General features: G+C 39.2%; 4 protein-coding genes and 1 pseudogene across 9 annotated transcripts in view; 4 read left to right on the forward strand and 1 right to left on the reverse strand.

Moving 5' to 3' along the window:
* Positions 1-7,288, forward strand: part of LOC117566376 (mucin-5AC) — a 46,801-nt gene extending 39,513 nt beyond the window's left edge. For 3 of the 6 annotated variants that reach the window (XM_034245872.2, XM_034245873.2, XM_052005141.1), the window contains exons 8-16: positions 125-226; positions 331-633; positions 706-800; positions 2,093-2,140; positions 3,611-3,702; positions 4,071-4,263; positions 6,353-6,488; positions 6,554-6,706; positions 6,794-7,288. In XM_034245872.2, the coding sequence (XP_034101763.1) occupies positions 125-226; positions 331-633; positions 706-800; positions 2,093-2,140; positions 3,611-3,702; positions 4,071-4,263; positions 6,353-6,488; positions 6,554-6,706; positions 6,794-6,911 (1,240 nt within the window). In that variant the 3' untranslated portion in view covers positions 6,912-7,288. The remainder of the gene's footprint in view (positions 1-124; positions 227-330; positions 634-705; positions 801-2,092; positions 2,141-3,610; positions 3,703-4,070; positions 4,264-6,352; positions 6,489-6,553; positions 6,707-6,793) is intronic. The other 3 variants (XM_034245876.2, XM_034245875.2, XM_034245877.2) reach the window with 3 other exon arrangements.
* Positions 7,289-8,905: 1,617 nt separating this feature from the next.
* Positions 8,906-10,864, forward strand: LOC117569709 (putative ATPase N2B). Its single transcript, XM_034250974.2, has 4 exons — positions 8,906-9,532; positions 9,593-10,195; positions 10,253-10,513; positions 10,571-10,864. The coding sequence occupies exons 1-4, from the start codon at positions 9,122-9,124 to the stop codon at positions 10,691-10,693; spliced, it is 1,398 nt and encodes a 465-aa protein (XP_034106865.1). The 5' UTR covers positions 8,906-9,121; the 3' UTR covers positions 10,694-10,864.
* Positions 10,865-10,927: 63 nt separating this feature from the next.
* Positions 10,928-12,384, forward strand: LOC117569710 (deoxyribose-phosphate aldolase-like). Its single transcript, XM_034250976.2, has 3 exons — positions 10,928-11,082; positions 11,137-11,720; positions 11,781-12,384. The coding sequence occupies exons 1-3, from the start codon at positions 11,040-11,042 to the stop codon at positions 12,210-12,212; spliced, it is 1,059 nt and encodes a 352-aa protein (XP_034106867.1). The 5' UTR covers positions 10,928-11,039; the 3' UTR covers positions 12,213-12,384.
* Positions 12,385-13,295: 911 nt separating this feature from the next.
* LOC117570417 (ras-related protein Rab-2A-like) lies at positions 13,296-14,721 on the forward strand (annotated as a pseudogene).
* A 913-nt stretch (positions 14,722-15,634) lies between these two features.
* Positions 15,635-21,503, reverse strand: LOC117567179 (uncharacterized). The gene is made up of 5 exons (XM_034247001.2): positions 19,355-21,503; positions 17,848-17,957; positions 17,044-17,225; positions 16,734-16,974; positions 15,635-16,661 (listed from the first exon to the last, which is right to left on the reverse strand). Exons 1-5 carry the CDS (start codon positions 21,497-21,499, stop codon positions 16,517-16,519), a joined length of 2,823 nt encoding a protein of 940 aa, XP_034102892.1. The 5' UTR covers positions 21,500-21,503; the 3' UTR covers positions 15,635-16,516.
* Positions 21,504-21,551: the final 48 nt, after the last annotated feature.

Here is a 21,551-nt window from a genome sequence, read left to right on the forward strand (position 1 = left end):
CGGGTACAAAAGGTTATATCGCAAATTGACTTGCTTGCAACAGTTTGCCTTACACGTTGTCTGCTCTAAGCTCTAAGCTGTATGCAAATTATATTTAAATATGGTTGCCACTAAACATTTGCAGCTATGGCTCACCACACCACAGTCGCTCGCAGTCGGTGAAAATGCCCGGCAGCCGTGCCTCGGGACGCCCCAATCAACTGTGTCTGCCCCAGCAACGATCTCGGTGAGTGTCGCAGATACGCAAAGCTCTTTTCTAATAACAATGACTTAATAAACTTTGCTTTGTGCTCTCTCTCTCTCTCTCTCTCTCTGTGTCTGTGTCTGCAGCGTGGCTTCCATGCCCAACACTGGCGTTGAGGAGGAATACTACAGACTGCGACACTTTTCCATTACGGGCAAAGGCGTTGTCAATCGTGGAGATTCGCTAAAGAGTCGACGCAGTCGCTCCAACAACAGCGTTGCCAGCTCCAACTCCAGCACCGAGCACTTGACAGCCCAGCAACAGCAGCAGCAGCAACAACAACAACATGGACAACAGCAGCTGCCAGCGCCAAGTTCGGCCTCGGCACGCACATCACTGGCATCGAGTCGAGAGAGCAGTACATCAAATCCAGGCAATGGTCCCTACAGGTAAGCCACACACACAGACCGCCGAAAAGCTGCTGCAGAGTCGGGTACTTAATTGAGCTAATCCTTTTGCAGAGTTTTGATGCTTGGCGGTCCGGCAGTGGGCAAAAGTTCGCTGGTCTCGCAGTTCATGACCTCAGAGTATTTGCATGCATATGACACGAGCATTGGTGAGTTGACTACACACACAAACACAGATTCCACATCTCCCCCCGCCCTATCCCACATTCATCCTGCTGTCTATATATGTATGTTATGTGCCTCTCGCCACTTAAAAACTCCTCCAGCGAATGCTGCTTAAAGTTCGCTTTAGTGTTTTGGGTTTGGACATTAGTGCTTTGTCATTGTGTGTGTGTGTGCGTGTATGTATGTGTATGTGTTGTGCATATGTATGTGTGTCCAGTTCTTGTGCCAGTCTGGTCCTCAACCCTTGACCCTTCAATGTGTATTTCTAGTTTTATTGTGCCCTTTGTTTTTTTTTGTTTTTTTTTTTGGTTTCTTTTCTAGTTTTTTGTTTGTTGCCTTGGCATTTGCCTTCACAATTTATACTTTTCATCTTGTTTTTCTTTTTCTTAACTATTCGTCTCTTTTTACTTTGCGCTGACTTTGTATTTGTTTTTGCCGATTCTGATTTTGTTTGTTTATCTGTTGAATTTTGTGTGTCGCTTGTGCTTTGCCCTTGACTACGAAATATTTACGACCATCTCACAAAACATATTTATATTTATATATAACAGATATATACATATATAAATATACAGATATTCGTATATAATTCTTTTTTATGTTGGTTGACTTTTACGACCCGCCTTGTACATATGGGCACTGAGATTTCATAGCACAATTGGCATAAACGAACATCAAAAAATATATTTTGCTGGAAATTTTTTAACAAGTCGCAATGCGCGGAAAACAAAAATAAAAAGTGACCTGCAGATGTACAGTGCGGAAAAAGTGCTTTTTACATGCGGGAATTTGGAGACATTAAAATCAAACAACATATTTTTACCCAAAAATTGCAATTGAATCATCGACCCACCGAGATCCTGTACCCACATCACGTATACGCACCCGGATAAGCTATGTACTTGACAGTCGTGTTTTGTTGCACACAAAAATTTAATAAACTCCACTCTCCACATTTTCAATGGGTACAGGACAGATTAATTGGGAAATTCGAATAAAAAGCTCCAATTTCCATTAATAACATTTGCTGTAAATTCAATGCCAGCACTTAAAATAATTGTAAAAATGCATTTGTCAATATTTTAACATCATACAAATGATATTTTGTTCTGTTCTCTCTCGTCTTTCGGCCATAAAACATCCGTAACCAAAAAAAAACGTTTCATTCAACATTAATATCAAAAAAAATACAATAACAACAAAATCAACAACAATCAAAATGACAACAACAAAAAATATCAAATCAAATTGTTAATAACTTTAACCCTTAACTCAGATCTAGGCAACTGTGATATCCGCATACATATTGAAAAAGCCGCCGACGGTAATAGCAACAACATCAACAACAACTAAATCTAAAAAAAATTCTATCCAAAATAATTATTATTATTAATAATATTTATTCCAAACTACATTATCTAACCTACATACATATATACTAAAACGCTTTCCAAAATTTTTAATCAACTTTGCCGACAAAAAAAAAAAAAAAAATAATAATAACACAAATTTATTTCCATAAAATTTATTTTGACACCTGTTTTTAACGTTTGAGCTGCATTTGCGTTGAGATTCCAATTAACTAAATTAACTTAACTAGCTCCTAAGTTTAAGTCTTAACCTAAATACACTGGACACGCCACACGTTACACGTCCCACGCTCCACGCCCCTCGTTACACCACACACACACACGTTACGCCTTCAACAATTAGGACACTGGCTTATGCCCAAAGTAGTTTTCTTTGCCACACAAATACTTATATACCGCACACTTAAAGTCACGCAGACACGCAGAAATCACCTCCTGCTCCTGCTCCTCCCTGCTGACCAGCTTAATCAATTGATTGTCCAATAAATGCGGCTTTGTTTTGTTTGTTCGAGAGGTTGTGATTTATGATAATTCCCTAGTTATTAAATGGATATATACGATGAATGTGACTATGACTATGACTCTGAAGTTCAAGCATCGGGCGTGTCCTTCACTGATGTACAAGGACTGACATTTGAACAACACTTTAATTGCATCTAGATGTAAAACACAAACAAAATAAATTGCCCTGCAATTTTATACATACATTTATGGAAAAAAATATATACATATACTATACGCCATAAATACTCGAATATGCCAATTACTGTGGTAATTTATGCGTTTGCCACAGCCAATTGAGTGAATCCAAATGGGAGGCAGTGTCACCCAGATGTGCATCATCAATTTGCCTTCGCGAGTTCAGCTCAGGCTCTAAAAGCAATAAATTATTTCAGCGCAATTAATAAAAATCAAGTAAATGCGCCATGCCACAAAAGTGTCCGGTTAATGTACTATATTCTTTCTCTCACACACACACACGCACACACACACACAAATAGGCTGCACACACGAATAGGTTGGCGCACACTCACACACTTAAAACAGTCAGATTCACAATTCATTGCATACTTTCGGGCGCCAATTTGGGATTTCATTTAAAACATCAAGATTTCGATGCTGTTCTGTACTTCCCTTCCCTTGCTATACGTATTTAATTGTAGTATCATGATAGTGCCTCTGCAAACAGATCACACCACACCATATCTAAAAAACAAAAACCAACTAAAATGTCAATTGTAAATATATCGTACTATGTAAATACTCGTAAATACTATCTGAATGAATTCACGTTTCTTGCACCTTTCATTTGTAGCTTACATTTCTTTTCAATTCTTATTATTGCGTAATATTTATTCATATACTTAAAATGTAATTAAGCAACTGGACAAATTTCACTAATTTATTTACTTTACTGCAAACAGATGACGAATCGGGCGAAAAAGCCGTATCAGTATTACTCAGTGGCGAAGAATCCGAGTTGATTTTCATAGATCATGGATACACCGAAATGACGGTAAGTAACTCAATTCAATTCACCTCTCATCTCACCTCTCATCTCATCTCACGTTTTATTCATAAAAGACCTTTTACTTGGCACTACTTTGGCGAAATGTCATTTAAAGCAAGGACAATCCACCCCACTCAGCACTCGAATAAAAAAGTCTAACCATTCAACCTTAAAGATACTTTATCTGTGACATTTCATAATGCCATTAACATACACAATCAACACATTCATACACACAGGATACAGGACACAGACGCAGACATAGACAGAGCTTAGCTCCTCTACTCTCAGCCACCAGGCAAAGCACTCTTGAACCTCACTCAATGTCAGTTTTTTATGTGGTATGCTTTTTTTTTTGTGCTCTGCTTTCACAGCCGAATGAATGCTTGACCAACTATGATCCACATGGTTACTGCGTCATCTACTCTGCCGCGGACCGCAGCAGCTTTAGCATTGCCGAGCAGGTGCTTCAGGTGTTATGGACCAATCAGAATATCGCACAGAAAGCCGTCATACTGGTGTCAAACAAAGCGGACCTGGCCAGGAGTCGACTCGTTACATCCGAAGGTAAATAAATGCGCGTCACATGCTCACATCACTAAACGATTTCAGCATTTTCATTAACACTTCAAAATGCGCTCAATTGGATTCTTTTTCTACCTTCCTCGACCCTCCACATTTTGAAATCTATAAAAATAGCTTGATAAAACGAAAGCGTTTATCTCTTTACAGTATGGTTAGGTGGGTGTCCCTGCAAAGGACAGCATAAAAGCGACCACAGACAGCTGCAGTCGCTTTAATTTTGGTTTCTCAATGAAAATTGATCAAGCGGAAGTTGATTGGCGGTACGCCCAGCACACAAACACACAGACACACACAGATATGTTATGAATATAGCTAGCATATATATATATATATATATATAGATATTTTATACATATATATAAATATATAGATGGAGGACTACAGGCTGTCGTTAAATCTAAAGCAATTGAAGGTCACTCGCCTGTCATGCTCGCCGCTCGTTGCCTTTTATGTATTTCCAAGTACATCCACTTAAGATACCCTTCAAAAGCTTACAGATATTTTAACTGGATTTGGGTGTAAGCAATGAAACACATTACTTTTAACGCATACAATAGCTATTAACATGACATGACAGGCTTCCTGAACAATATATTGATGCTATTAACATAACATGAAAGGGCTGCCCAAGCTACAGAGCTGACTTAACAGAAGTGCTGTTAAAGCAATGTTATATAACAGAACTGCTTTTAAGCGAATATGTTAATTGCTTTAAAGGATTTGCATGCAAATGAAAGCTTAGGGTATTTCCGCTTCGACTATTCCATGACATTTTTTTGTGAATTAAAATGGCCAACAGATTTGTTCACGGTTATATTAAATGTATAGCCTATCCGGCGGGCATGGCTTTCATCTAAGATATTCAATATTTTTACAAATTACATTTGTCTTTAATGGCCGCTTACGGAAGTGTCTCCGTCAACAAAAGAAATCTGCAAATTTAGGTCATGCGACAAAATACGAAAGCGGGCAAGTGGGGGGAAGTGGCAACAAGTGCGTTTGCTTGATGCTCGGGAAATTGTTTAAGCGCAAAATTGATTACATTTCATTCCTGCGGCTTACGTTCAAATAAGCTCATTGCTATTGTTGTCAATGCAAAGAGGACGGTCGAGGGGAAATGCTGGGACCTTAATTTCATAAAATATTTATAGCATTTTGTAAGGCCCAACACGCGACCCAAAATCATGCCCGCATACCTTCTACAAGTATTTATTATTAAAAAAAAACCAATTGAAATGAAAAAAGAAACATTCATATATAGCTACAGCATACATATATAGTATATAGCTTTTGTTAAAGCTCTTGAAATGCAGTTTTGCAATGGCCAGTTGGCAGCCAAGCAGTTTCCATTGTTTATGTGTTTTGTTTGCTTTTAATTAAGCGTCGGTCGGAGAACCCAACTGACTTTTGCTAAGCTCACCCTCGGGAAGAGCGAGAGCGGGTGGAAATTAGCAAATATTTCGCATCTAGCTCAGCTTTAAAATTTCTGCTTTTCCCGCTGTTGTTGTTGCTACCATCTGGATGTTTAATAAAAGCAGCATAATACTCTAGTAACGCTTTAGGAGAGAGATGAGAACATCCTATCAAAATCTAATAAAATGACGCCAACTTTTTCGCACATCGTTAATAAAAATGTATGTGTATTTATGTACATTATGTGTGTGTATGTTCGGGTGTCATAAAACCGAACAGTGCCTAAAAATACACACACACACACACACTTGGCTACTTATTGTACTCATAGCTTCAGATTTAACGACAGCAGGCGCAGGAAACGTGACGAAATATAGAGAACTGGCAGGCAACATGGAAAACTGATGCCATGCTGATGCAGGTTGGGAAGAGTGAGAGAGAGAGAGAGAGAGAGAGAGAGAGGAAGAGGAGCATAGGTTAATGGGCAACGTGTTTAGATATAAATTGTCCAAGTTTGGTTTTTATTACCCACCTAAGAGTTTAACTAAGCGACGCAATTTGATTTGATTAACTTGCCGCATAACCGAGATTCATCGTGACACTAAAAATTTCCAACTTGTTTATTGTTGTGTTTTTATTTGCTTGTTTTCACTTGTAGAGGGCAAGGCCATGGCCACAGCGTATGATTGCAAATTCATTGAGACGTCGGTGGGCATCAATCACAATGTGGATGAGCTGCTCGTCGGTCTGTTGTCCCAGATACGCCTCAAGCTCGAGAATCCCGAAAAGTCGAGGTAAGCATTTCGCAAAAACTCTTTCCTTTGGCAATGTGCTGTAATTTTCCTTTCTTCCATTCTAGGGATCTGTTTCGCAAGCGTTCCATTCGCAAGTCAAAGCGTCGAGCATGCTCACCGCTCAGCGCCGGCTGCCTCAATGCCAACACTCCGCTGGGTCCGCTTGGATCAGCGCTGGGAGATGCGGCTGGTACGCCGCCGGGCAGTGCGCACAGCAGGTGAGTGTCGCTGGTCTGCATCCATGTCCATCCGGCAGTTAATTACAACACAAACTTTTCCGTTTCTGTTTTTCTCATTTTCTGCAGTCCACGTAAATATCGCGGCTCGCGTACCTCGACCAGCCTGAAGGTCAAGGGGCTGCTTGGACGTGTCTGGACGCGCGATTCCAAATCGAAGAGTTGCGAGAATCTGCACGTGCTCTAAAGGAGCCACCAACAAACACTCGCACACAACGACTGAGCATGGGCAGAAATTGACGGGGGCCATTTGGGGATGGGAAATGGGTTCGGGGGAAGGTTCAAATGGAGGGACATTTTCAGTTTTATACCCATTCAAATTTTTGGTTACCCCAAAATTCGGTGCATACAAAATCCCAAGGATTATTTACATAGACGATAATAATGAAAAGCTCCCAAAAACAAAACAAAAATCGATACGCCTAAGTTTTGAAACGTACAAGCTACAAAATAGACTCATAACTCATAGCTGTATTACGAATACTGTATTGTATATATATGTATGTATCATTTATTTTTACCTATAATCTAGTACTTTAATTATATATTATTTGTATAAACCGAAACTATATATTTTGTACATATTCAAATCAATTTATCAAATATAAAATATACTTTTAATTTAATTTTCCACTGTGTTTTATTTTCTTTTGAATTAATCGAAATGCATTTAAAATTGTTTCATTCTTTTTTCGTAATTCAAACACATTTCAGATCTATCCATAGTTATTAATGCAACTTAGTTTACAGGGCTTGAAAAGTTAATTATTATATAATTAAATTACTGACAAGTAATATTACGCAAACCAAATCAAAAGCAATAATTTTTGTAATTTTTAAAATAATTATATTACATTTAAATTATAACCCAAAATGAGATATGAATAAATTGTACTGATTTTTAGAATGTTTGGCCAATGTTTGCCGAATATTATTTATTATTAATCATATTTATGAAACTAATGCTAATTGAATTGCATTTTAAAATCACTAATATTCGTATTGTTCAAATCGATTACTACATATTTAATGTTCATAAACAAAAAAATCATAAGAAACAACAAAAAAAAAATATATATAAAATATATGTATGTATGAATTTTTCAAATTCAATTTGCATTATGTAGTTGTTAAGTAATTTGCTAATTTTTGAAAGAATGCAAAACAAATAATTTTTGTCGCAGAAACCATGTGCATAGCATTGGCACTCATTATAGGTTTCTTACATTAGTCGGGACCATTTCGAAATTGAATAGAGCTACCACACACAATATAAGTTATCTCCAATCGGGTGACTCAGAAAGTGTTTAACATTAGTTTTTAAATGCGATTTACACGAAGATTCGGAAAAATCAAAACCAAAAACCAAATTTAAGATATTCATGTTGGTAACATGGACCGTCTGTATCAGATTTTGAATTGTCCTGCACAACAATTTTAAAATTATCAATGTCACAATTAATATCTGTAGATACATGTAAATGCATAAAACATTTATAGTATGTTACATTTGCTACAATTCTATAGATGTGTATATGTATGTATGTATATCAAAACTAATGCAGCACAATGGAATTTAAAAATAATAAGTAATAATACAAAACCAATTGGCATCGTCCAATTCACTTTGAACTACGAGTAACACATGAAACAATATAAATGTAAAATTTGCAATTCAAATGATCCAGCAAGATGTGCAAAACATATATATATATATAACTTGTCTATGAATTTATTAGTAAAAATATTTAGATGTATTTTTTTGTCCATTCAAAAAAAAAACCAATACCAAAACATTTATAAATCTTAAATATATACCGAAATGAATTCGAGCCGTGGACTGTCAATGGCCAAGATAGCCAGAAGCAAACTGGTCAACAAATTGATTGTATAAAGCTATGTAGAATCGCAAAAGTCAGCCATAATTAGTGTGTCTTGCGGTTATCAGCCGCATGGCATGTTAAAGACAGAGAGAGACGAATATACTCCATTTACTATTACAAAAAACTATATGTGTAATGCGTGTATAATAAATGTGTAAACTTTCAATTTAAATCAATTGCAGTTGTTTTATTTCAAAAGAACCAATAAGTGTAACTGCCAATTCCAGCGAACTGGAACTGCGAACTATTCGTTTGAACACAGGCAAGACAGCTGTTAGGCATGCGAATGACAAAACAAACTAACAGCTGTTCGCTCGCTGTGAATGGCTTTTTTTTATTTTGGCCAGCAGTTGTAGAAATTCTCGGCCAATGCCAACGTGCGAAATTCGCGGTCACCGTTTCGACGACGCGGAAATGCTGTTGTGCTTTATGTAACATGTTAAGCTGACCAGCAAAATATTCTTTTAGTGTACAAATACCGTGTGATATACATATTCAATATTTAGGCCATAAAATGTTTCCCTACCAAGTGGGCGCCGCAGTGCGCGGCACAATGCATAATCATGTGAAATTCCTCCTGCGGGTTCAGCTGCCTGGAGCAGCAACTCATCAATTCCGCAACTTGTGCCCGCTGGCTGAATACGAGAAGCGTGTCCAGTCGGGTCAACTGATGGCCGACGAAAAGCAAAAGGATACCATGAAGGAGCTGGAATTGCTCTACAAGCGCATCAAGGGCTATCAGCCCTCTACCCAGCCCTCATCTGGGGGCGGATTCCTCAGCCGTCTCTTTGGCAGAAAATCCAGTGAAGAAGACGCTGAGGATGACTTGAATGCGGGCAGTCATGCCCCTCAAGGCCTCTATGTCTACGGTAGCGTAGGCGTGGGCAAAACCACGCTCATGGATCTGTTCTATGATTGCTGTGAGGTGAGTTTTCTACTGCATAATTACAATTCCATTGCGCTAAAACAATGTCACCGAATACAGATCAATCACAAGCAACGTGTGCACTTCACTGCCTTCATGACGGATGTTCACGCTCAGATCCATGACGCCAAGGAGCGACAGGGTCCCGTCGATCGCGCCTTTAACTCAGAGAAACCCGCACCATTCGACCCCACGAAACCGGTTGCTGAGAACATAGCACGCAAATCATGGCTTATCTGCTTCGACGAATTCCAAGTGACAGACATTGCGGATGCCATGATACTCAAGCGCCTTTTCACGCATCTTTTCAAAAAGGGCGTTGTCATCGTGGCCACCAGCAATCGGCATCCCGAGGATTTGTACAAAAATGGTTTACAACGCGTCAACTTCTTGCCCTTCATTGGATTGCTGCAGAAACGCTGCCTGCTGTCCAAGCTGGACTCGATAGATTACCGCCGCATTGCGCAGTCGGGTGACACCAACTATTTTGTGATAGGTCAGACAGATGCAGATTCTGAGATGAATCGCATGTTTAAGATATTGTGCGCCGAGGAGAACGACATCATTCGACCCCGCACAATAACCCACTTCGGTCGCGATCTGAAATTCCAACGCACCTGCGGACAGATCTTGGACAGCAGTTTCGATGAGCTATGCGATCGCGTAAGTTATTACTAATGAATATTATATTTCGACTACTTAATCGTATATTTATTACAGCCATTGGCAGGCAGCGATTATCTGCAAATTGCACAGTTCTTTCACACAGTCCTCATACGAAATGTTCCCCAGCTAAATCTTAATGTCAAGTCGCAAATGCGACGATTCATCACACTAATAGATACGCTGTACGACAATAGAGTGCGTGTTGTCATATCGGCAGATAAGCCACTGGATAATCTATTTGAATTGGGCGATGCATCGCCAATATCCGATTCAGACCGTATCCTCATGGATGACTTAAAAATTACGCATGGATCGGTAAGTAAAGAGTGTATTCTTAAAAATAATATCACCCAGCATCTTTTCTACTCGTAGCACGCGTCTAAATCGAGTGTATTTACTGGAGAGGAGGAACTGTTTGCCTTTGAACGAACCATATCTAGATTATATGAAATGCAGAAGAGCGAATATTGGGAACAATGGGCGAAACATCGATGATCTAGCTGTAGATCACTTCCTAGTCCAACCACTAAAAGCAATAATGTCATTAGCACAATTAAATTTCCCGTCACAAATTTACAAAACACCTTTGGTATTTTCATATTACGTGAGATTATAATTAAATTAGCTCTTATCTGTCTGTCGCCACAGTCGATTGCATAGTCAACAATATGTATTATGCAAATCGTTATCAGAGAAATGTTTGCACTTGCTTCGAAGGTGTGTCGAATTAATAGAATCACAGTAAACTGACGATTATTTGATAACGATTCGTATTAAAAATCAAAACATACATAAATTATCTATTTTGTAGAGACAGTTTAGTAAAAATTGGACTTACAGCATGGATTCCAAGACATTGGTTGTGAATAAAACGTTGCCTTTCGGTAAGCAGTTTCCATATATAAAGATTTTAAGACATCTTCACGTTATCCTTGCAGATCCTGCGCTGCTCATGGTAAACATTTCACTGCGCCAGGTGGAAGAGATTGCCATTAGCATTTCGAAGCGCTGCATGGTCTCAGGCGTGAATGAAATCGCCTGGGCCTTGAGAGCACTCATGCTCACGGATCTGACCACGCTAGCTGGCGATGATACGCGTGCGAATGTGCGTCGACTTTGCGTTCGTGCCTGCTTTCCTTTCGAGCCACAACTCTTTGACAAATACTTTGAGCGCACACTGCTCCCAGACATTCATTGTGCCTCCGTCTGTGTTTATCCTGCCCGTGTCAAAGATGCTTACACTACCCTTGAGCAGTTGAATCAATTGGATAATGTGCCCATCTCGGCGGTGACCACAGGATTTCCAACTGGTCAATATGGACTGCAGACGCGACTGCAAGAAATTAGCCATGCTATTCTAGCGGGTGCCACAGAGATCGATGTTGTCATAAGTCGCCAACTGGCTCTCCTTGGCGATTGGAAGGCGCTCTACAACGAGGTTGTGCTGATGCGCAGCGCCTGCGGTGAACATGCATTGTTAAAAACCATTCTGGCCATCGGAGAGCTTGGCACGATGGAGAATGTAAGTAGTCTGCTAAGGATAGTTGGTTGACTTCTCTAAGTTATCCACTTGTGATAAAAGGTCTACAAGGCGGCCATGGTGTGCATGATGGCAGGCGCCGACTTCCTTAAGACATCCACCGGCATGGAAATAGTAAATGCCACACTCTCAGTGGGTTTAGTCATGATCTTTGCTATACAGGAGTTTAAGCGACGCACTTGCCAAATTGTTGGCATCAAACCGGCTGGAGGAATACGCACAGTTCGTGATGCGATTGCTTGGATGACGTTGGTCAATGAAACACTGGGCAGTCGTTGGCTAACACGAGACCGTTTTCGGTTTGGTACCACGGGTCTTTTAAACGACATCGAAAAGGTTGTGCGCGATGGTGTCGCTAAGTTGGAACGCGAGGCTGCTGAGAAAGCTTCTCAGAGTAAACCCATAGCATCCGAGGCATGTAGTGAAGACGCGATGTGCAAAGAGCTGCGCAAGAAGCAGCAGGAGAAAAAATAGTCACTTCTTATACAACTCCTCTAATTTAAGCACTGACAAATAAACCGTTTTGCTTGAATCTGGCGCGTTTTTTCAAAGCGTAGTCAACATCAAACTGTAAAGTATTTAAGCCCTGGTATCGGTAGATGCGCAGTCGTGTTATTTTGAAATAATAAAAATTTATAATCAATAACAGCCCTTTTTAGTTTGAAAAATTAAGACCTGAGTATATTTCATTTTTTTAATTAATAATTTTTAACAATTATATTATTTGGATACAATTAAAACATTGATAGTCGCAATAATAATCGATGCTTCAAAAGACACAACAGCATCGATATATAAATAGTGTTATCGACGTTTTGCCACCTCTAGTACAAAACTATTGAGAAAAAAGATTACTGATTTAAGACAATTTTTGCATCCTTACTCCGCCCACTCAACGCTGCTGTAATGGTAAGTGCTGCCCAAATCGAACCGTAATCGCCCGTTACCGGAATCCGAGATTGCAACGTATGCAAAAGTGTCATATCAAGCGGATGCAAAAAGAGAAAAAGAAAAGAAAAAAACGCTGACTGCGCCCTCGGCCGCCCACTTTGCTAGCGGCAAATTCAGTTCAACTTGCAAACTGCGGGTGACCACAAAAATAAAAATAAAACCAAAAAGGAGTCCACATAAGTCCAAAAACCACATCCACATCCAAGACACCACCACCCAGAATGTATCCCTGGAGCTCGTCCTCGTACAGCGGTCAAGCGACCAACGGTGGCCAAAGCAGGGTAAATACGCCACACACACCAATTAACACACACTCCACCCCTCGTAATACTATCTAATAAACTACCATGTAATTTACTTCATTTCCTGCGATCTTTGTCAAATTCGGGGTTGGGGCGCAGTCGGCAATTTGGCAAAAAATATATTTCCAGCTCTCGTTGTTGTTGTGTTATCATTGTTTAAGCACTTCCCACAACTTTCCAAAAGCAATCCAATGAGCTGCTGTGACGCTTATCTCTCATCTCATGTTCTTCGTATTATGTGTGTTATGTGTTTCTCTCAATATATAAATTGTGTCGTTATTGTTGTCATTATTTATTCACATATTTAAAATGTATAATCGTCGTAGTGGAAATGATTGGCCCACTTTACCCAACACTGTATGCTATGTTTCATTCCAGACGATGCCGAACGGTTTGGACGATCAGGAGAAGCTGCTCGCCGAGGCGGTAGGTGCGGCACGCAAACAGGCATTCCAAATGAATCACTTTCTGGACAAGGAGCGCATGCTGGATGCCCTCAAATGTGCCTTTTGTTGTGTCTTCAAGGTGTTGGCAAATCATGTCTGCTGCTGCAGTTCACGGACAAGCGCTTCCAACCGGTGCACGATCTAACAATTGGCGTCGAATTTGGTGCACGCATGATTACCATTGATGGCAAACAAATCAAACTGCAGATCTGGGATACAGCTGGCCAGGAAGCCTTCAGGTAGGTTTCCTTGTTAAGATATCAACGAAAAAACATTCGCTATAACATTATTTGTTTTCCTTTAATAGATCAATTACACGCTCATATTATCGTGGCGCTGCCGGCGCTCTGCTTGTCTATGACATCATAAGGCGATAGACCTTCAATCATCTGACCACATGGCTGGAGGATGCACGTCAGCACTCGAACTCAAACATGGTGATTATGCTCATTGGCAACAAGAGCGATTTGGACTCGCGACGTGAGGTGAAAAAGGAGGAGGGCGAAGCATTTGCACGCGAGCATGGTCTAGTCTTCATGGAGACTTCGGCACGCACAGCCGCCAATGTGGAGGAGGCTTTCATAAATACAGCCAAAGAGATATACGAAAAGATACAGGAGAGTGTCTTTGACATCAACAATGAGGTATGTTCTGCTGCTCTGAGGCATTAACAATCAACATACATAGCACAGTAATTAATTTATCATTTTAATTCGTCACTGCAGGCAAACGGCATCAAAATTGGCCAACAGGCAACGCCCACAAATCCAGCTTTGCCCGGATCCGGCGGTGCGGGTGGTGCAGCTAATAGTGGTTGTTGCTAGGATTAGAGAGACGGAGAGACGATGTACGAACAAAACAACCATTGCCGATGCCAGCACTTGGGGATAGCTATAGCTCATAGCCGATAACCGACAGCCGACAGCCAATAGCCTATAGCCGATAGCTGATAGCCGCTTCTGTGGAAAGCTGCTAGTGACTAACTCTTAGATGGTAGTGGAAGTTGATCTTTTGTTTAACTTTTCCCTCTCATTTCAAGCAAAAATATAATCGTAATAAATTTAGCTACAAATATTAGCAAACCCAAATTAGTGAAAACATTTCAACACTAAGCGTAATGTTAAAGTACAGAAACTAAACACGAAAAAAAAACAAAACAGAATGTAACCAAACAAACAATTACATATGTATGTGTAACTAATTAATTATTCACAGCATACAAAATAACAATAGAAATCCAATTACAATTTTAAATAAACCTTAAAGTAAACAAAAACAAAAGAATCCAACATTGTATATGTGAAATGTGTCGTGCGTGATTTCTAAATTTTGTAAACTTAAAAACGAGAAAATGCAAAAAAAAAAAAACATACATATAAAATAATATTTTTGTGTACATTTAGTTAGTTTGCTAGTTACCATTGTGTAAGGCAAGATTATACACACTGGATGATAACCGATGATGGCGTGTAATATATACATAAACATACATATATACAATACATAAATTTAAATATACTACGTGATTTATTTCTCATTGTGATTCGTTGATTTTTTCGATGAATCTACTACTACTTTTATAAGTTTAAATATTTAAATATATACAAGAAATAAAGAAAGAAATCAAGGTGATAATGCTAAATCAATTCGATTATGTCGCCAACATTTACGAAGTTTATATAAATCTTAAAGTAAAACCGAAACAAACGCGAAGAGGAATAAACCAAGAAATAAAATCAAATTATTTATAAACATTTGTATTTGCCAGACCCAATGCAGTATAATAAAATAATAATATACACAATAAATATTACAAAATCAAGTTGTTGGGGAAGAATTTTTAAAGGGGTTGTATTAAAACTCATTTGGATTTTGTTTTTTTTTGTCTCAAAATGTAATTTGTATTTATTTTTATTTTTTTTTAGTGATTTATCATTTTTAATAATGTTTTATATAGTTGTATATATTAAGGTTTAGTTAATTGATTTTGTAAATTTTTTAGAATTTGCATTTTAATGTATTTGCGTTCTCTTTGTGTTATGCTTAAGGCTACAAAAAATTTGTTTGCTCGGGTTTTTTCTTTTATTTGTTTGAAACAACAACTACATAGGCTACGGTTGTATATAGAAGGTTTGTGTGTGTGTGTGTGTCTTGTCTAGGCTTTAGTTAGTTTGAGTTAGACTAAAATGACGTGTGCTTCATATTACTAAATAATATATGTATGTATATATAATTGATTTCAGTGCGCTACGTGAATTTCTCATATCAATTCATTTTCATTTATTTATTAATAATACTTGAACTGTTTTGGTTTTCAAATAGTAAAAAACTCTTTAACTCTGCTTCTAAACCATTTGCAATTTTTGGGTATAGTGCTATCATTTTTTTTTTGTGTTTTTATTATTAACATTCATCTGGTTTTGCTTTGAAGACTTTTTGTTTAGTTGATTGCGAAATTGTTGTTCTTATTGTTGTTATTGCATAAGTTACATCGTAGATTGGTAAATTGTTTATTTGCTGCATTACTAACTACAAATATATCATCAAAGAAGACAATTTGGGGAACCCGTTTGCGCATGGCAGTGATGCACTGCAATGATATTGAAATTGGTATCTCTATATTTAAAAAATATTTCTAGCATTTGTTGTTGTTGTTTTCCATTTTGTTCTGTTTTGTATTTTTCCTGACTATTATTTATTGGAGTATAAGTATAATGTAGTTGTCCTAGTGCGTTAGCTAACTAATATAGTTTTTGTTATTCATGTATGTGTATATAATTAGTTCTCAAGTCAATATATATGTAGATTTCTTAAACGCGATTAACATTAGTTTTTGCTTTCGATATTTATCTACTAATTCGCTCTGAGTTTTCTGTATTTTTTGTAGCTGCAACAGCATCTGACATAAGAAACTTTATAACATTTAATGCTAGTCCATTATGATTTATATTAATATTATTATTAATTATAGGCCGCAGTGCTTTTCTTTCATTTTTGTTTTTTTGTTTTTTTTTTTTTTTTGCTAAATTGCACTGGAGTTTTGCTTTTGTTGACATTTGTGTTGTGTTATATAAGTATGCTAATGTAAAAGTTGAGCTTTTTTAGTCTCTGAGACATCACTATCACTCTCCTTAGTTGCTTTCTTCTCACAGAACTCAATCATATACGAACAGACGCCGGAGAGTGCTATAAATATGCCCGCAAAGTAGAAGGAGTCGTCCCATCTGCCAAGATAAGAAAAGAAGGCATTATTAAATATGCTATTCTTTTAATCAGGTTCAAAGTAGTTCAATTACCTGCCAGTATATTCAAAGATTGCACCGGCTATGGGTGGTCCGGCAATCATGCCAACGCCCTGAACGAGCAGCACCAAGCCGTAGGCACATGTGAAATCATCCAGGTCAACAATGCTGACCAATATGCTGGGCGTGAACGAGAAGGAGCTGGCAAACGTAAATCCAAAGATGATGCACATGGCCATCAAGCCATTGTAGTTAGTGATCAGAATTGGCATGAAGAAAACCGAAGCACCACAAACTGCAATAAACCAGAAATCAATCATTTCTGAATATTGAACCTTAAACTTGTTTTTTTGTGTAAACTTACCCAACATGCATATGGAGTAGCATATGTTGATGTTCATCCATGGTCGATCGCCAAAATAGCCAAGGCCAATCATGCCCACGGTTTGAGCAATGCCAATCGCCGATATTAACACCGCACTCACACTCACATCATAGTTGTATTCTTTCATGTAATCGGGCAGATAAAGATAGGGTATGATGAACCTGTAATGCGTTTTGTTGTAGTTAATGTTCATGTCAAGATAAGATTTTGTTTGAAGCGGATTTTATTGGATTTCTTAATCAGTGCGGCAAATTTACTACAAGCTCATTTTACTTTTATTTGAAAGTGAGAGTTTTGTTTTGACAACGACGCGCAGATACCCTTTAAATAGGTTAACAAGTTTGAATACTGAGTTCATTTGAAGCGAACTGATTCATTCATAGTTCATAATATTTATTCATACCATATATGTATATATAACTCTGAAGCACTTACTGAATATATAATATTAATATTCAAAGTACGAAGTAGTATATATATTTTATATTCTATTGAATTTTCCTCACAAGTTATACAAAATAAAGAAAGAATATTTTCTTAAAAAACTTTTTCTTTAATTACGTAATTTCGAACGATGTGCGGTATCGACTTCATATTTTCATTATAATGTATGTTTTATGAATTTTGAGCTGTTGCCAAATAAATTGCGACGTTTTGTGGTTTGACAGTTTTTGCGACTGCTCACGGATAATAATTATAGCACTAGTATCTTGAGGATTGCGCAGATTCAGACCTTCGATGCGAGATCTTTTTCTCTCTCTACTCGGCGTGTTGTGTACTTACCAAATGAATAGGAATAGTGTAGATAGATTGAAGAACGAAAACTTTTTATCCAAAAAGAGCGAAAAGTCAAAAGCGGATTTCACAGTATCCATAAAGCTATCGTACCAGGTCTGAAAATAAATGATAACAGTTATAGTAACAATGATAATGTTAGTGATAATGTTTTATTTAGACTTGGAATTAGGCAATACGGAAACAAATCCGTATCGAATGTCTCAATGGTCGCTTATCAGCTCTGTTCCATGTATTATGAGTCGTACGCTCTTTATATAATATAAACATTATATGTATACACAGATGAATGTGTACACTGTACACATAATTATAAATATATATATTTATTAAGAGGGTCGATAATCGTGCCTTGAGCCAAATGCGGAGCAGCTGTTGTCAAGCAAAAGCGATTAACTTGGACTTGGACTCGGCCTCCACACTTTGTTTAAGTGTTCAGTCATGTTAAGAGAGTGAGTTAAACTGTGACCTATTCTATTTTGTGAAGATCAGAAGAGCTTCCTATATCATCATCCAACATATGATCAATGATGTGTATTGACGATTATTAATTATTATAATATATACAACTCTCCTCTCATCTCATCGAGAATGATTTCTTTTCATTGACTATGCTTTATTTTGTGGTAAACAAAATATAGATGAGATTTAGGAATAAGTTATTTAGAAAGACACATTCTGCTTATGCTCCAAAAGACACATATCTTATGCAATCTTAGTTAAGTATATTCTTACTAGATTATTTCTGCTCTACTTTACTACGTGCTCAGTCATGTTGAGAGAGCCATTTAAACGGCGATCTATTCTACTTTGTGAACATCGGACTACCTTCCTATATTATCATTTTGTATAAAATCAAGGATAAGTAGTATTGTTATTGACAACAAGTAAAGAGATTGGCTATTATTACCGATTGTATACAACTTTCATCTCCACTCATCTTATCAAGGCTGATTTCTTTTCATTCTCTCTTAATTATGATTTTTATTCAGCTTTATGCTTCGAAGACACATATCTTGTGTAATCTTAGTTAAGTATATCCTTACTATATGTCTTCCTGCTCTAATCTACTATGTGCTTAGTCATGTTGAGAATGTGAGTTAAACTGTGACCTATTCTATTCTGTGACGATTCGAAGATGTTCTTATATCATCATCATACATATGATATGTTACACTTGTAATCAAGAGTATTTTGATTGATAACAAGTAAAGAGTTTGGCAACTTTTATCGAGTGCATAAAATTCTTGATTTCTTTTCATTCTATTTTTAAGTAGGAAACGGTGAAATACTTCAAAGTGTCGTTTGGACTTGTATGCAAATATTTAAGCTATTCATATCGGACATAATTTGTAATACCTCAGTCAATTAAATACTTTCTTCCTGCTCTTCTTGGTTTGTTTTCTATATTTTGTCTCTCATAAGTATGCTCTACTTAAAAATAGGACGGTTTTACTGACTTCTCAAATCTCGCCTAACTCCTACTTGTACTTACATCTTCCTCCTCCTTGGCAATTGTCGTCATCGAGTTGCGATAGATGTTGGGGCAGGACGAAGCACGCAATCGATAGCGATGCGTGTTGAGCATGGCGCCGCGATAGTGAATTGAATTGCGATGGATGCGCATGTCCTTGAGGAAGTTCGAGTTGCGTATGGAGATGTTGCGACGCAGATTCGAGCGATGCGGATTCGGTTTCTTCGACTTGGACAGTCGACGCAGACCCGTTATGCTGTCCAAACGCGAACGACGCAACGCCAACTCGCTCTGCTCCTCGTGCTCCGGTATGGTGATGACCAAGGATTCCGCTGGAGCCGTTGGCTGAAATATCTGTGGACGCGGATGTTGATCGAGCAGCGCAAATGTTTCCTCCTTCATGGACATGTAATAGCTGTGCATATCATCGCTCAGAATGTCCACGGAATTGTGACGCAATCCATTCACCTTCAGGTTAGACAACGACGGTGTATTGTGCTTGCTGGCGAATATATTTTCGTTGAGCGAATACCGTGAGCTGGCATAGTTCGTGGCCTCGTTGTGCTTCTGGGTGAGATAGCCCTCGTCCGAGGAGCGCAACGAACCGTTCGGGGTGCCCGCAATCGTTGAACGTTTCTCCGATGGCGACAGCGTCTCAATCGAGGCCAAGTAGCTCTTCTTCGATGTCTCAGCGACGATGCCAGGCGGAACTCGACCCGTCAGCGTATCGTCGGGAGAGTTCAGATACGGAGCCGTTGGTGCAGCACCCGACGACATGGACAGCAGATTCTCACGTGAGGGAGCCTCTGCACCTTCCTTGTGTCGCAACGAACGACGACTGAGACTCTTCACCTCGCAGACGCTGTCGAGTTCTTGGATGCTGAGGAACGTGGGCAGAAAGAGTTCGCTACGATAGCGCTTGAGACCGGTGTCGAGTGGATCATCGATTTGCTGATTCGCCTCGGTGTTGTTCTTCGTGACCAACGTGTCCAGCACAGCCTCCTTGGTGATGCCGGTATCCAGCAGCTTCTTGATCTCCTCGAGGCAAACACTTGAATTGGAAAATGTGGTGACACTCTGCGATCGGCTCTCGAGACGATTCTCCTCGATCAGCCAGTCGGGATCACGCATCAGTGCACCACAGACACAGGCATTCAACATGGTGCCACCCAGGATTAGAGTGGCGCCACGCCAGCCATACGAATCGATTAAATATTGCGTGAGTCGGGCATAGACAAAGGTACCAATGCCGGTGCCCGAAGCACCGATGCCGGTGGCAAAGCTTCGCTTCTTGTCAAACCAAAAGGCAATCGAGACCACAGCGGTCACGTAGCCAATGCCCAGTCCCAGGCCACTGATGATGCCGAACGTGATCATGAGCATCTCGATCGAATTGCAAATGGATGAGATGGCAAAGCCAAAGGCGGAGATGAGACCACCCAAAATGGTCATCTTACGGCAGCCGTATTTATCCACTAGATTCGACCAAATCGGACCCATGAGCAGCGGCACCGAGAAGAACAACGAACTGATCCAAGCTGTCTTCGAAGGCGATTCTTTGAAATAGTCCAACAGCTGTGTGTTGATCAACCCGAAGGAGAACGAGAGTCCATCCCAAATAAGCGAAACCATGAGCGAGGCAAAGACAACAACCCAACCGTAGCCGCCATCGGGCATCTTCGATGTCTTTTTGTCTGTGGTGCTGGAATCTATCGAGTCACCTGATTCATTCGATATCAAACGCTTGCGCTTCTTCACCTGTGTGCCATTCATCAAGCCAATGGTCAGTGTGCCATCGCTGTCCAGCGCAATGATGCTGTTCCTCACCGCCCGGCTGTGACTCTGACCGCTGCCATCGTGCAGCTCCTCCACGGACAGATTGCAGAACGTGACCTCCGGGAACAGATCGTGCTTGATGGCCTTGTTCAGCGGTGTGTTCGCTGGCGCTGGCAACGTTGATGCTGTCGCTGATTGACAAACATTTCCATTTCCATTTCCATTTGCGACTGCATTTCCATTACCCAGCAACTTGCTACTGCTCTCTTGATTCTCATTCGAATCATCGTCATTGTTATTATTATTGTTGCTATTGCTATTGTTATTGTTGTTGTTGTTGGCGTTGTTGGCGTTGCTGTTGCCACTCTGTCCCGTTGCTGGCTTGGCCATCTTGTCCTAAGCTCTAATTAATAACTTTTTGCTTAATTACTTGGTTTTTTTG

The sequence above is a fragment of the Drosophila albomicans genome, chromosome 3 (assembly GCF_009650485.2).
Source record: "Drosophila albomicans strain 15112-1751.03 chromosome 3, ASM965048v2, whole genome shotgun sequence".
In the NCBI taxonomy this organism is placed as follows: domain Eukaryota; kingdom Metazoa; phylum Arthropoda; class Insecta; order Diptera; family Drosophilidae; genus Drosophila; species Drosophila albomicans.